At 38.8% G+C, this 14,853-nt stretch overlaps 2 protein-coding genes across 4 annotated transcripts in view; one reads left to right on the top strand and one right to left on the bottom strand.

Annotated features, from left to right (window-relative positions):
* Positions 1 to 4,293, bottom strand: part of nhsl1b (NHS-like 1b) — a 157,276-nt gene extending 152,983 nt beyond the window's left edge. Inside the window, 1 exon segment of the mRNA XM_064339221.1 lies at positions 3,657 to 4,293. Coding sequence (XP_064195291.1) covers positions 3,657 to 4,002 — 346 coding nt within the window. The 5' untranslated portion in view covers positions 4,003 to 4,293.
* On the top strand, positions 2,175 to 12,989 carry LOC135256934 (coiled-coil domain-containing protein 28A-like). 3 transcript variants are annotated; one of them, XM_064339231.1, is made up of 6 exons: positions 2,175 to 2,328; positions 8,373 to 8,552; positions 9,086 to 9,249; positions 9,912 to 10,066; positions 10,574 to 10,596; positions 11,699 to 12,989. In XM_064339231.1, exons 1-6 carry the CDS (start codon positions 2,192 to 2,194, stop codon positions 11,751 to 11,753), a joined length of 714 nt encoding a protein of 237 aa, XP_064195301.1. In that variant the 5' UTR covers positions 2,175 to 2,191; the 3' UTR covers positions 11,754 to 12,989. The 3 variants fall into 3 exon arrangements, with proteins under 3 accessions (XP_064195301.1, XP_064195303.1, XP_064195302.1); XM_064339233.1 differs by lacking the exon at positions 2,175 to 2,328 and adding an exon at positions 7,907 to 8,016; XM_064339232.1 differs by lacking the exon at positions 2,175 to 2,328 and adding an exon at positions 7,939 to 8,101.
* Positions 12,990 to 14,853: the final 1,864 nt, after the last annotated feature.

The following is a 14,853-nucleotide window of genomic DNA, read 5'->3' on the forward strand; positions in this document are numbered from 1 at the left end:
GCTGGGGACTAGGACTACGTTCAGGGGTTTAAACAAACGGAAGCAAAACAAAGTCACTGCAGGGTTCCGCTGCGTGTGAAATTCATTCGTCAACCTCACCGGCCCTTCGGGAGCATCTCAATGGGTGCATTCCACAGGAAGTACTGCGATACAAGCATACTTTGCATACTTTCTGAGAGAGCGAACAATGGAGATATACCTTCACTGCAGAGTAAGTCACTGGGTTATGGTGTCCAACAAAATGGGTCTCACGGGTATCGCACATCGCAAAACCCTGGCTGTCTGGCTGCACAGCCACATCCTCATGCCCGGTGTGTTACCCAGCTCCTGTTCCACAGAGGGAGGTGTCAAATCACTATGCAAAATTTCCACCATCAACAACCCACCTGTAAGCTTCTACCTACCTGTAAAACAACTCAGCAAATTACATCGACCCAAAAGAACAAAATAATTTTAACCTGAATCAGTAACACTTCTCTAGTATTCAGGCATTTATGCTTAGCCTACTCTGTACCTGTGCAGTACCCTGCTCCATAGATGACAGCACAACTATGATGGGAATCACGCTCATCATAAGGGCTAGTAAGGGCTAATATAATGGCAATGGTTTCATTCAGCTGGAGTCAAGAGGAGTGCTGCGCTGATCATGGTTCCATACGCAGGGCCACTTTATACTTCTACCAGCAAATACAGCAATCACAGCGCAGACATTTAATTCAGCCTCAATTCAACACTTTCTTACAGCAGCTTCTCAAAACCCTTTAATGTTCAAGGACACAACTAATCTTGCCATTACCTGCACTTCTAACATCAGTGAATGAATGCACGCAAAATATCCCACCAGGTTAACACAAATATCACAAATAAAATCACTTGCTAGTTACCTGTAATAATTAGCTAGGTAGCTTACCTATACTGTACATTACCACTTCTTGGTCAGACGATGTAGGAAGCAACCAAAAGTGTTTCATTTTTACCTTGTGAGGTTCAGTTATTTAAGCTGGTTAGCTACACCTGTAGCAGTGTTTTGTTTCATTATATCCTGTTGCCCATCAATGCTTCTAAATGATGCTTTAGGACCATAATTAATGGCTGATGGCTGACCTTCTCCTATATTTCTGTATTTCAGTGTACACTATGGCTCAATCCATAGCCAAATCAGTCAGGTAAGCTATAACATGTAATTTTTTCAAAATCTTCCTACTATGTTTATCAGTGATGAGGATTTGGATGTTTTACAGCAGGGTACGGAAAGAAACGGGGTAAGTTAAACAGTCGGCTAATTTTATGTGTAATGGCCCTATTGAAAAAGGTGACCGTACCAATATAGTCTCGGTTAGAGAGAAAGCACGTCACTAGCATGTTTGACATTGATGCAAAAAGGTCTAACAGGCGCAATCCATCCTTGCTGTTCAACTCAATTTTCCATCTGCACTAAAATGGGGTTCTGAATGCTCTCAGTTTCTCGTGGCAGCAGCTTAAAACACATGCTTCCTAATGAAGCTCTGGGGCACAGAGCCTGTGAAAAGCACAGGGAGGCGGCTCCATTCCCTTCTGTGTTCATGCAAATCAAAGCACAACTGATCTGCGGACCTCGCAGTGGAAGCAAGGCTTAATCAAAGCACCGGCGGCACAGGCCATGATCCTGACAACAGAACAGATCAAACAATTCCCAGACAGTTCACTTCAAATGAAAGCACATTTCTACCAAAGGCTGGTAGGAAAGAAACAAAAAGGTGGCACCAACCCAACTTGAGGTGATCATCTAGGAACAAGACATCAGTTTGTCAGCAGGACCCTTCTTATTCACAACGCAACATATTTTCTCTAGAATATCACATGATAACCAATTACAAGAGTCTGCCCGTTTGAGACCTTAGAATTTCTAATCTTCATGCCCCCCCATCTTTGGATGCTACTGCACACACACTGATGGGCTCCCAGTCGTAGCACATCAACCGGCTGGCCCTTGTCAAACTAATACAGGCTAATAATGGAGCCCTGATCTGATGCCAACTTTAAGCACCCCTGGAAACAGAGTGGGAGAGTCTACAGCCCGGTGCACTTCCTTCACACTGACTTCCCTCTGACCCTCATCTCAGAGGCCAGCTCCCCCACCGCCAGCTTTTCGCTCCGGTTTTCCCAAAACTCAAGTCAGAACTGCATTACATTACATTCTGATGAGACTTAGATGAGAACACATTCTGTTCACTCCACGTGGGAAACCATTGTGGAAAACAAAAGTGGAGGGAGGAACGAGAAAGAAGAGAAGCGCCTAGCTACCCATCGAGATGAACTAGCTGGGCTCTGGTACACCAGAGAAAACTGGTATGTGAAGCCCAGCGAATCCGTGACCTTGAATAAAACTTCCACACCATTTTTAAAAATAAACACATTTACAGTTACACTTGACCAAAAGCTTGCCAATGATTGCTTCTATCGTGTACTAAAATGAGAACAAGTCCTACAAGTTAATAACGAAATGTGCTCCTCTGAGAAAATTAATCTGTCCGCCATAAATACGTATTTTGTTCAGCAAACCCGTTCTTCTCAACGTTCAGCTAACGCTGTGGGGTAAATGTGGTTTAAAAAATTACGTCCTCCACTGACATTAAACATTAGGGTTAATTTAACGCTATAATAGAAGTTGTTACGGCACAGCACCCATGTAATTATCAGACAAAGGCTATATTACTATATTACGAATCTTAACTAATTTATATATCATTTTATTTAGTGTAAACACTATTTAATTGTGTCTACTCATCGTCGAACTCGATAAAAATCGGTTTATAATTGGGAAAAGTACTGTTATACGTCAAAGTTAATAACAAATGTTGATTGAAGGCAAAAAACACCAACGCACAACATTAACAACTGGGGCTGTAGCTTCCTGCAGGCAACACTAGCTACTTGTAATAATACGAATTGTAAGAATAAACAGTAATGCCTACCCTGCGGCATGAATTGAATTCAAGGTCCCTTAAACCTCGAAAAATAGTATTTTCTCGTTGCCACAAGGTGATAGCAAAATCTATGCTGTCGCGCCTGCCTCCAGGCGACATTTTCTCACAGATGGTCAGTGTGGTGTTGAGGATCTATCAAATTTGACAGGACTTGCGCCTTAAAAAAACTACATTAGCATAACTTTCAACTCTGTCCCATCCAGATCCCCATGGTGCTTCCTACAACATGTCATGCCGGCCTATTGTTTGAACACCGTTTCGCTGACCATTTGGTAACTTATTTAAATGTTTACGTGAAATAAAAATATTTTGCGCATATATATAAACTTCCTATAGTTAATTTTGGAATAGGCTATAATGCTATAGTTGAATGACCAGCTAAGTAGGTAGGCTACTACAGGCACAGTGACAATTAGACCGTATCTAACAACTTCTCAGCAACTGCATGCTTTTCAGGCTATGAAGAAAAACGTGGATGTATGGCAATGCGCATAGTAAAATCAATCATCCGTTACCATCTCAAAACCCACTTTACAAATAGCCTACGTCAACTTGCCGTCATGTTATAACAGTTACTAAATCAATCAAAGCAATTTTTCAAAAACGATTTGTGAAATAGCCTACGTGGAGCACATCCGAGAAACATTTAAATAAACAAGGTAGATTGCAAGCTAGAACCAGTCAACTTACGGATTTTGATTTTCTTGTGATCTAAACTTCGGACAGTACTCTGCAAAGTTTCCAGACGAAGTTGAATTCTGCAGGATCTCTTTGATAGCAATCCGGCTTCTGCTTCGATTTCCAGAAAAATGTTGCTGGCGTGCCGCGAAAGGTCGGAAAGTTGATGGATAATATTAGTCAGAGTGTGACAGCAAACCTCTTCCAACGATGTAAACAAAACGGTCTTTCGAACTTTGTAACCATCCACTCCGGTGAAGCTACAATCGTCTCGGTCAGTAAGCGCCCCGGCTATGCAACCCACGTCGTTCAACCTGCACACGCGCCTGGGTTCCACAGACCTTGAGTGAAAAGGCATTTTTACCCAATATTTTCTATAATAAATCAAACAACAATCACTTTTCAAAATCAAAGAAAAAGTTCTGGGAGTATCAGAAATATTTCAGTCGCACAAACGAGGGATCCCGCCATATTCTACAAAGGATGGGAAACTCAGCTGTTCCAGAAAGGTTGCAGCAAGTCCGTCCAAATCCCCTGATAGACAAGGCTAGTAACCGAAGTACTTGGGGAGGAAAAGTATCGAAAGCACAAAGAAAACATGGAAAACGTGCAACCACCTGTAACAAGTGGAACTGGATTCCAATCGAAAACGTAGACAAGTTTACCTGCCCGTGTGTATCAACGGTCATGCGCTGCCTGGAGAAAACTGCGGAGTGGATTTTGACCTGGATCATCCTAACCGAAACGACGCTAAACAAAACCATGCAGCGAATAAAAAGTGCATTCGTTAAATATACGATTTTTATGGTACACTGTTTTATGTGTACTTATCTATACGTATGAAAATGTATCTAAAAACATAATAAACGAACTAGATAATAATTATTAGACAAATAATTGCTAGTAGGCTAGCCTACAACTAAGAAAGTGCAATATAGCTTGTAATAAAGCCAGAACCAATGACACGTTATATTAGAATTGGATACATAGCCGACTAATATTATTATTTTTAATAGCAAAAATCTGACATTTTTTTATGTTCTGAAACTAAAATATAATTTAGCAAAAAACTGATTTCATTCTAAGTGCACCCATTTTATATAATAATTATAAAAACAACAAAATTAATTGAAACAGCCTACAGTCTGCTTTTGGATAGTTAATTACTGAGCCATTCAAACCTTATTGGGGTTAAAGAAAATATATAAATCGTTACAATTCCAGTTTTGATTATACATCCTGCAGGCTTACACATTTATACGTGTCTATAAAAAACCGCCACCATAAAATGAAATTCTTTGACTGCGCTCGTTTGTCATTCAAACGCCTAGCTAGTTTTGACATCGATTCCACGAAAACAGAATATTTAGTACCCTCTTGTGGTTCAATATGAACATTGCAATGGTAGTTTGTAAGGATTCCATATTTACTCCATTATGAGCCGTCTTTCTCTTCAAAAGAATTTTCATAGCCTACTTATTTTACTTTAATTTTTTTTTTGCTTTTCCAGGAAACAGCCGATGATACAATTGATATTCTGCTAAACCTTTTCACAAATAAGCAACTTAGTTGTTTTCTTCAACATAAAATGTCTGGAATGTTTAGACTTCTGAATCCTGATCATTTCCCATCAGAATTTCACCTCCAAATGAAGTTCCTTTTTATATGTGGAAAATGTGACATAGTGGGAAAACTGGCAGCGTTTTCGCATTGGTCATTTCCCCAGTATTCACAGAGGTAATGGGATGTTTGTAACAAATGATAGATGTGCATAAAGCAAACTGCTGACAAAGTAGAGTGTGGTGAAGAATTTCCAATAGTCCAAGAGCATGTGAGTATTTGGCACACTTGAGTTGCTGAGAAAAAAACAATAGTGAGAAGTATTCTGTTATGAAATTTGTTAAACATTTTCTCTACAAAAATGCAGTGAACACCTGAAAAATATAGCACTTGCTAATGTGGACACTGGAATCTAGCAATAGCCTACATAAACAGATTTCTGTCTTTTTTTTTTTCAACAGAGGTTTGAAATGCGGCACTACACAATTTTGAGTTCACCTCAAAAATGAAACATTTGGAAAAAATACGTAAAACTTTTTTGTGTTAATATTTTTCAGACTTTATTTGGATAGAACAGTGTAGAAGACAGGAACAGTTAGGAGGAGAGAGAGGGAGAGACGTGCGACAAAGGTTGCATTGAGAATGTGAGTAGCGCTGTACGGACTGCGCCACTATAGAGGTCCCTGTAATTGTGTTCATTCAAGAAAAAAACTCAGTCTGGAAGAATGACAGTCTGGAAACCAATTTTAAGACTAAAAATAATAAGTAAATAAATAAATAAATAAATAGGAATACATTGAATAGTATGAAGAACCTCTGAGTGAACTTTTTTCCAAGTCTATATACCTAGAGGTTTTTTTGTGGCTTATCCCGCGACCATCAGCCCCACAGAGCAAAACTCTATAGTGCTAGTATCAGTTCTTTTTATTTGTTTGTTCATAGTTAGCAAGAACATAGGAAAGCTAATAATACATTAGTTTTGCCATATCTTTGGACAGCTTCTTTACATTTATGATTAAGTGTTCAAATTGTACATAATGTCTCTCAATTTAAATAGTAATATTCCAAAATATAAGTAATCATCCTTTTTTCAATCTGTCCTTTCACATCATAGTTTTCTTTCATGCAAATGCTATGATAACATCCAAAAGCTAAAACTCTATCAGACGCTAAATACAGAGGCTAGTTTAATACTGATGGTCAAGATGATCTGACATTGGTGAGGTAAAATACAGAGCCAACCCCACAAAAACACAATGTTGCCTAAAGGTTGTGACAAGGTTGGTTGTGACATTACCATGTGACCACGATGTGACAACATTGTGTGAAAGATGTGATTTTGTTGGTGTCAAGGTGATGTTGCCATAATTTGTAGCAACGTCATTTTGTTTGCAGGGAACTTCTCAGTTTAGTATATTTCGTGATTTTCAACAGAAAGTTAAACTTTTGAAAAAAGTTTTATATTCAAGGTAATTATTTGGTTGTAAATTAGTTTTTATTTTATCATCCCTTTGATCAAAAAAGTATGTTTTGCCTCAATTAATATCATTTTTTCTTTATTGTATAAATGTGGGGTGTTCCTTTTATTTGCAGTCTAATGTTCTCTCTGTTGACAAATCACAACACATATCTAAATAGACCAGGCCTAACCACCATCTTTAACTATGGACTCTATACTGTGCTTTTCTTTCATTGGAGTATCCACTGTGAGGGCCCACTCAGTCTCATCCTCACTCTTGGGCCCCCAGTGGATAGAATGAGGTACAGACCTCAAAACGTACATCAGACCACATTACAGCTTTTTTTAATGCATTATAGCAATAATATTTCAGCATGGGGGGTTTTCTGTTTGGTTAGTTTTTTGTTTTTGTTTTTTTTTATTTTTTTTTTGTGGTGAAATATTATAATAGTCATCAGGAGCATTAACTGTTTATTGTTTGACTTGCTTTCCTTAAGGTTGTCACTCCAGTAAAGCGGAATTGTCTGTTTGATAAAAATCTGACGTAAAAGGGAGGAACTTCATGGTATTTACTACCACATAGTATTTACTTTTCCACCAAGACTTGTATGTCAGGAAATCATGCTGGGTGACTTTAAAATTGTGAAAATTTATATTTAAATTCTAAAATGTTTTCAGTAGCCTACATGTGTACGTGAAATCTGACACTAGGACAAACCGTGGGTCATAGTACAGTTTACTTCTAACATTAATTACCACTAAGAAAGACCACCAGGTCTACTAAAAGCATGAATGCTTTAATTTGATTGGTTTTTATGTACATTTAGTACTGTTTTGATGCAGATATAGCCTACATTTGCAGAAATTGAAGTATATCTAAAACTTTACATGTATGTGAACTTAAACGATGTTATTTCGATTTAGGGTATTTCATTAAGAGTCCATCAACGTAGGCCTATCTGTTTCTACAAAAATGAGATGATTCATTAGTGTAGCCTACTAACTTGTATTTTTGGTAATGTCTTCATAAGTAGAACAAACGAAAACTTTATTCCAGTTATTTTATTCAACAAAGTTTCCCCCTAAGATTTTATAATCAAAACGTGATAAACAAGAAATTTAGTTTGGAAGTTCAACTAAAGTGAGTTTCTGTCAGTCTGCCGGTTTGCCAAACAGTCATTTAGCGGTCTTCACTTTGAATACGGAGTATGAGCGCGCTCAAAGCGCACAGAACGTAAAACCACGTTTCCCAGTGTTCCTAGCGCCGCATGGGTTTAACTTGCAACGTAACATCGGCGATAAACGGCAGGCTACGACTGATTTAGGACACGGGATGCGGGGAACTCATTAAAAGTACGAATTTTTAAATACAACTTCCATTTATATAAATGACTTAAGTGTGGAGAACAACAGCCCATTTTCCAGAGGACACGTAAAGGTAGTTTGCTGTTCACTTTCTAAGTTTAATGATATATCTACTGCTATCTAAAGCTAACGGTAGCCAGCTAAAAGTTCGTGTTTTGTGGATTCATTGCCAGGCATGATTATCTAACGGTTCAATCTGTATGCCTTTTTCTGAGGCAGATCGTTACTTTTATCAGCCAACCTCTACCTTTTATTATAGCATGCTTATATCTTATGACTGACGTTAACTGACAGATTCAGGATTTTGACGTTTGCAAGCATGCTGCTTTGTTTGGTTTCCATAGGGTGTATCAAAAGCGGATTGACAAGTCATTACGTGATCAAATGGAAGAGAGGAAACGAAAAAGTACGATGTCATCCACAAATCAGCCTCCTCTTGCTGTCCCTAATCGGAAGATTCCACTGTCCTCTAGCAGGAGTCTCGATTATTCCTGCATGGGAAGACAGAAGGCCAAGTATTGCAGGTCAGATTATATGCATAACGGACGACGATTCGCTTGCTACAAGGCCTTATTGCACCGTGAACAGAATGTATGCTTTCCTGGATTGACAAAACGAATACTACTCTTTCTATGGGTGAAGTGTATGTTTTTGTTTGAGCTGTTCAGTTTGAGGGTGTAACAGGAATGTTGAAGGAATTTGCCCAACACTGGTCTGAAATTGTGTTTTTCTTCAGTCAGACCTTTGTCAGTGCTTAACTTCTGCTTGGAGTATTATCAATCCCCCCTGTGAGTCAGGGCGCCATTGTCACCATGCTCAAACACAGATTATGTATGTGGTGCCATCTACAGTGTAAGGAACTTGTCTTGTAACTAAAGGTCACAGGTTTGATTCCCAGGTAGGACACTGCCACTGTACCCTTGAGCAAAGTACTTAACCTGCATTGCATCAGTATATATCCAGCTATATAAATGGATTCAATGTAAATGCTATGTAAAAGTTGTGTAAGTCGCTCTGGATGAGAGTGTCTGCTAAATGCCTGTAATGTAATGTACAGGGGTGGAAGAGACAAGCAAAGGCCGCAATCACTGGTCGGGAAGACTAGTCAATCAGCCCCCATCCAGCACTCCTTCCTTACAGATGTGTCCGATGTCCAGGAGATGGAGAAGGGTCTGCTGAGCCTCCTCAATGACTTCCATTGTGGCAAGTTGCAGGCCTTTGGTGAGAAACGTTTATCACAGAATGATCACTAACTGATCTCAGTATGGAGGGAAAAGACAGTAGCTGCGCATTGTTTCAGTGTTTCCTATAAATTATTAACAAAATAATGACTTCAGCTTCCTGTGCTCTTCAATAGGATACCACAGCACTGCGTAAGTCAAATTTAAATAGAATGCATCAGCATAACGGCTGGATAAGCCACAGTAGACCTGGAGCCCTGTGTAGGGCTTAAGAGTGATATAATTTATTCTCACCTGGCATTACAGGCAACAGTCTTAAATTGCGTGCCTATCAAATGAAGTCCAACTGCATCTAATATTATAATGAAACAAACCAATGTGACAGTATGGTATAGTGATAAGGGAACTAGGCAACTTGGGTTGCGGGGTTAGTTCTCAGGTAGGGCACTGTGGATGTACCAATGAACAATGTTGTAACAAAGTAAATATCTAGGTGTATAGATCAGGATTATAGTTAAAAATGTATGTAGCCGTAGATAAGACTTTTTAATGCTAAATGCAAATGTTAACAGAAAATTGAAGTACTTCTCTCAGGAGTATAGCAGCCAGCTGTTTCGGTGCTGAATTCAGCCTTGGTTTGGCCATTAATCTCAAGCAGAAGCAGGACGCTCCGTTTGCACGGGTTTGCATTTGCGTTCGCAGGAAACGAGTGCTCCATCGATCAGATGGAGCACGTGAGGGAGATGCAGGAAAAGCTGGCCCGCCTGCACTTTGACCTGTGCAGAGAAGAGGACGAGATGCCCGAGGACCAGAGGCCAGTCGGCAGTGACGCCAGCATGCAGAAACTGCTGCTAAACGTAAGCTACCTCAAGGGCGCCATCGGTGACGACGAGAAGTCTGGGCCTGCCTCAGTGTTTCTCCAGCGGGATTGTGGGAACTGTGTAGCTTCAAGGGTCAGATCCTCTTCCTGTTCTGTGTTGTGAAGGAGCTGAATGAACAACATGCAGCTCCAGGGCTGTAAAAAAGTATATAAAGAGGGACATTACTGGTCCAGTGGCCATGTGTGAAGTCTCTGCCTTGATCCCAGGCAGGTCACACAAAATATTTATTTATTTATTTACTAGGTACTAATTTTGAGGTACTGATTGCTTCTCTACTTGTTCATGGGCATTAAATATACTGTATATTGCTATTTGTATAATAGCCATTTTTGTCCTCACCACTTGTCTTTCACTGACTAAATTTGGTTGAATGCACAGCCCTTGTTTGTCATGAATACGGTTAGAGTTAATTGTGTTGTCATTCCTTGGTGGTGAAATATACTGTATCTGCTGAGAAACTAATCAAGTACTTTCTATTTTCAGCTGGAGGAATTAAGCTCAGCTATGTATCCTTTGAAGGTGATGAATCAATCAAACATGTCCATGACACTACTGACCACTTGGTACAGAACATATAAATCTCTGGCTGTTCAGGTGTGTGGATGGCCCCCATGGCCTAGTATTGAACTTTGGCTGGCAGCCCTGAAGGGCGATGCACATCTGGCTCTAGGGTCACCAGGTATGGAAAAGTTACAGGTGGCCAGGACGACAGCTACTGTCTCACGGCACAACAGCGACCCCTGTTGGTTGACCAAGCGCTCACAGGGTCACCTGTTGAGCTGTGTGTGAAGTGTCTTCCTCTGACTCCACTGTGAGCAATCACCAGCTGATATCACATGCTTTAGAGGAAAGCACATGCTTGTGTGTGCTCTCCTGAATTGATAACAGATAAGTGTTGCAGTGTGAGCATGATTGGGAATTCTAAAATTGGGGAAAAAATTGTATTCAAACAATCTCCTGTTGACTGGTGAGAATGAAAGGGATATTTTTTATTTCCCTGATTAATCAGGAAGACAGATTTTTAGAATGTAATTGTCTCAAGGCAGAGGACTTGGGTATGTCATTAGCACACAGACAGAGCCTTTGCCTTCTTTCACACCTGAGAGCAAGAGAGAATCTTCAGCAATAAAGTCCCCAGAGTTGGCGTCTAAAAACCAGTATTTCTTTATTGATCAAGAAAAATCTGCAAAAATGACATCTCTGAAAAGAGCAGACATGTTCACCAGCACACTCTCGGAGGGTCCTACCAATGGGGCTGTGCAGTAGCAGCAAAATTAATACTCCAGAAAAATAACTTTTTATTTTTGAATTGCAGACAACAGCAAATGTAATTACCACTAAGGCCTGCTGGCCATACAGAATAGCGGACATTTTGTTAACCTATTGCAGGTTAAAATGAAGTCACTGCACCAAACTTCAGAAGGGATGAAAAGGATGTGGAGAAATTTAACATCAGTAGCTATTACTAGCCATTGGAAAATGCAATAAAATGAATTAAAAGGCCCTTGTGTTCAGGTGACCTAGTGTTCAGGTGCTCTGATACAAATTGATCTGTAAACATGAACGTACATGTTTTTGAATTTATCCTTAACCCTCCTTTTCTCAAAGACAAAAGCTTAACCTTGCAGACAGCCAGGATGCACCCAGGACCTCCAGCGTATGATCAGCCAGTCTCTGACCTCGCAGAACATACTGGAATTGTGCAAATGTCAAACTGGGGAGAGACATACGTACAGAATTACACATGGGTTCTTCTTGGTCAGGGTAGCACTGTATCAGCTAAGGTAAGAAACTAAGTATTAACACGCAAACAGCTAAAATTGATCTTCACGACTGCTCATGTAGCACATTTCAGGTGCAGAATATCCTGCAAATTCAGTCAGATACCAAGTAGACTGAAGATTGTGTGGACCAGGTAGCATGATGTGCAGTATATATCTTCTCCATCTATAAGTCAATCAGGCTAGACAGCAAGCACTAGCACAGAAAGAGGTATATCCAAATACGGTTGGGCATTTAATAACGATATGAACCTCGTGCAATCGGGAAGGATGAGTTGAATGTGTGGTAGGCTCTCCTCTCACTTTCTACTCTCAAGTTCATCTGTTCTTATTTGCTCATTAAAACATTACATTTTATGTGTTTCTGCATGTTAATTTGTAATTACAGACAGCAGTTATTCATTGACATTCTGTTGAAACTGATTGCTGAATGCTATAGTGGTATACAGTGATTGAAGGACAGTTTTGATGGAATAGAATAATTAATCTTTGAGGAATAGCAATTGCGCAACTATTTTGATTATTATATTACATTATATTAACTTAGCAGGCACTTTTACCCAGAGTGACTTACAACATAGGAAAAACAGAAGTGCATTCACCTGTTTAAAATGGCAAACAGTCCCAGACTGGGCTAATAAAATTCTCAGACCAGTGAGAATAAATGCAACAATACTAAAGCACCACTGCAAGTTACTAACTATGCTATGCTATACTATGCTAATCAATAACCAAAAGAGAAATTCTGAATATATACAGAATTATTCCATATGGTTCATATGGTCAATGTTAAATTATATATTTGCTAGTATACCTTTCATGTTACTATGATATTCACATATGATTTAATCGTTACTTCATCAACTGGAACAGTTATAATTTGTGTGTGACTAGTATGTTCTATACAGGATCTATACAATCTGTGCAGATGTTGGATTAAATATGAAATTAGCGAAATAATCATTGTAATGCTTGGCAATGCAAAGTCAAGGAGTGATTTATCAAAGTACACTATTTATGAATTAATATATTAGCTAAGTGGAAAGAAAAACAGCAAAAAAACTCCTCAAAACCTACCTGTTCGAGCAGGCTTTTAATTAAATATTTGTTCCACGGTTTTCTGGGCCATCTCTGCCTTTGCTCTTAATTATTGAACTTTTATTACTTTTTAATGTATTCTATGTATTTTTAATATATTTTTTTCTATGTACCTTAAAGGCTTTTATTTATGCACTTTTACCATCTTAATTGATCTTTTATTTCAAATTTTTAATGTATTCTCTTTTCTTGTACCTTAAATGCCTCTATCTATCATTTCGATCTGCTACAATGTGAAGCACTTTGGGCTGCATTTCATGTATGAAAAGTGGTATACAAATAAAGTTTATTAAGTGTATAGACTGGGTATAATTGATTGCAATAACAGGTATTGGGGAAGCTCTTTAGTGGTGGAAAGATAACTGATTATTTCTGCTTGTTTAAAGAGACATTAAAATAATATTTCATGGACATTAATCACATTTAACATTACAAGACAGTGTTAAATATTTAAAAATACTTGTCTTTATACATTATCACAAATACTGTGTTATCCATCTTTTGTGAGAGTGGAAAAATGTTGCATGTAAAAGGCTAAATGGGTTTTTTTTTTGTGCATTTTAATTTGTTTGGCTAAAACTAAAGAATACCTCAGATTAACCGGGATGAAAATGTGTTGTAAAGAGGAATTTTGTGAATGACTACATTTGGAGTGAAACTTTTTTCCCTTTGTTCAGCATCTGAATACTTTTCTTATTATATTTTCTGGATGATGAAGGTATGATTTTGTGTCGAGCAATAAATAGCTATAATCAATTTTGGCTGTAGTGCAATGCATGTTGATTTGAGGTAATCCTGCAGTATTTTAAAGCTTAATAAAAGGAGTGGTGATTTCCATCTCCAGATGGTGTGAATTAATACCTAATTTTCCAGATTCTTTTGATGCCCATGACTGCTCTTCTGGATTACATGGACCTCTTCTGGATTACACGGACTTAATTTGTCATGGAAAATACATTCTGGATTGATTTGAGGTTTCAGGGATACAAGCAGTGAAGCGTTCTTACATTTAAAATCACTCTAGATAATGGTATTTGCCAAGTACATGAACAGCATAATGTAATGCGGGCGTGTGGGTAGTTCTGTGGTGTCCCGGCGTATATCAGTTCACAACAATCAGGTGCATTAACAAGCCAAGGTGTAGGCTATCCATCGGGCTGTGTGACCAGAACATCGATCTGGATTGATGATGTCCTTAAGTAGGTTAGTAGGCAAGTGAGCACTGCACATAAAACCCTTCTCCAAACTAGAGCTGCATGTGGATTTGTATGTGTAGTGAGGGTGTGTTGTAAAAATTTATTCTGCTAAATTTCAGCCAGTTTACTGGCATATCTTCAGTCAGCAAATGCACCAAAATGGGTGGCTCCTCCGGTACCTGTTGAATCGGCAACAGAAACGGATACCTTTTTAACCATATTTGTTAAATGGGAGGAAGCTACCATTCTGTTACTCAGAACCTGGTAACATGCGTGCACCTTTCCCTTCTGTATATGCACGACAGCTGTCAATCGATGAATTATTCAGCCCCGGAAACATTGAGCCAAACAAGGGATATAATAGAAGGAAAACAGTGCACCATCAAATGTTTGATTCGGCAAATGGAAAAGTCAAAGTTAAGAAAGGAAATTGAATTGTGCTTTGATTTTATGTTAGATGATACATTTTATGAAAATAGCTATTTTTTTCCATGGTTATACAGTACATAACACACAACTCAGCTTTCTGAATGCAATGACATAAATATTCTTTATGTCACAATCTCTTGTGGACAATACAATGAAGAACTAAATGGTCCAGACCTGTTCTGAGGTTTTATCCTCAATAAGATATTTGTACTTTTAAATTATCTCTGCTGTGTGATGTTGTGGATGTCTATGCATTTAC

Source organism: Anguilla rostrata, chromosome 6 (genome assembly GCF_018555375.3).
Source record: "Anguilla rostrata isolate EN2019 chromosome 6, ASM1855537v3, whole genome shotgun sequence".
Lineage (NCBI taxonomy): Eukaryota > Metazoa > Chordata > Actinopteri > Anguilliformes > Anguillidae > Anguilla > Anguilla rostrata.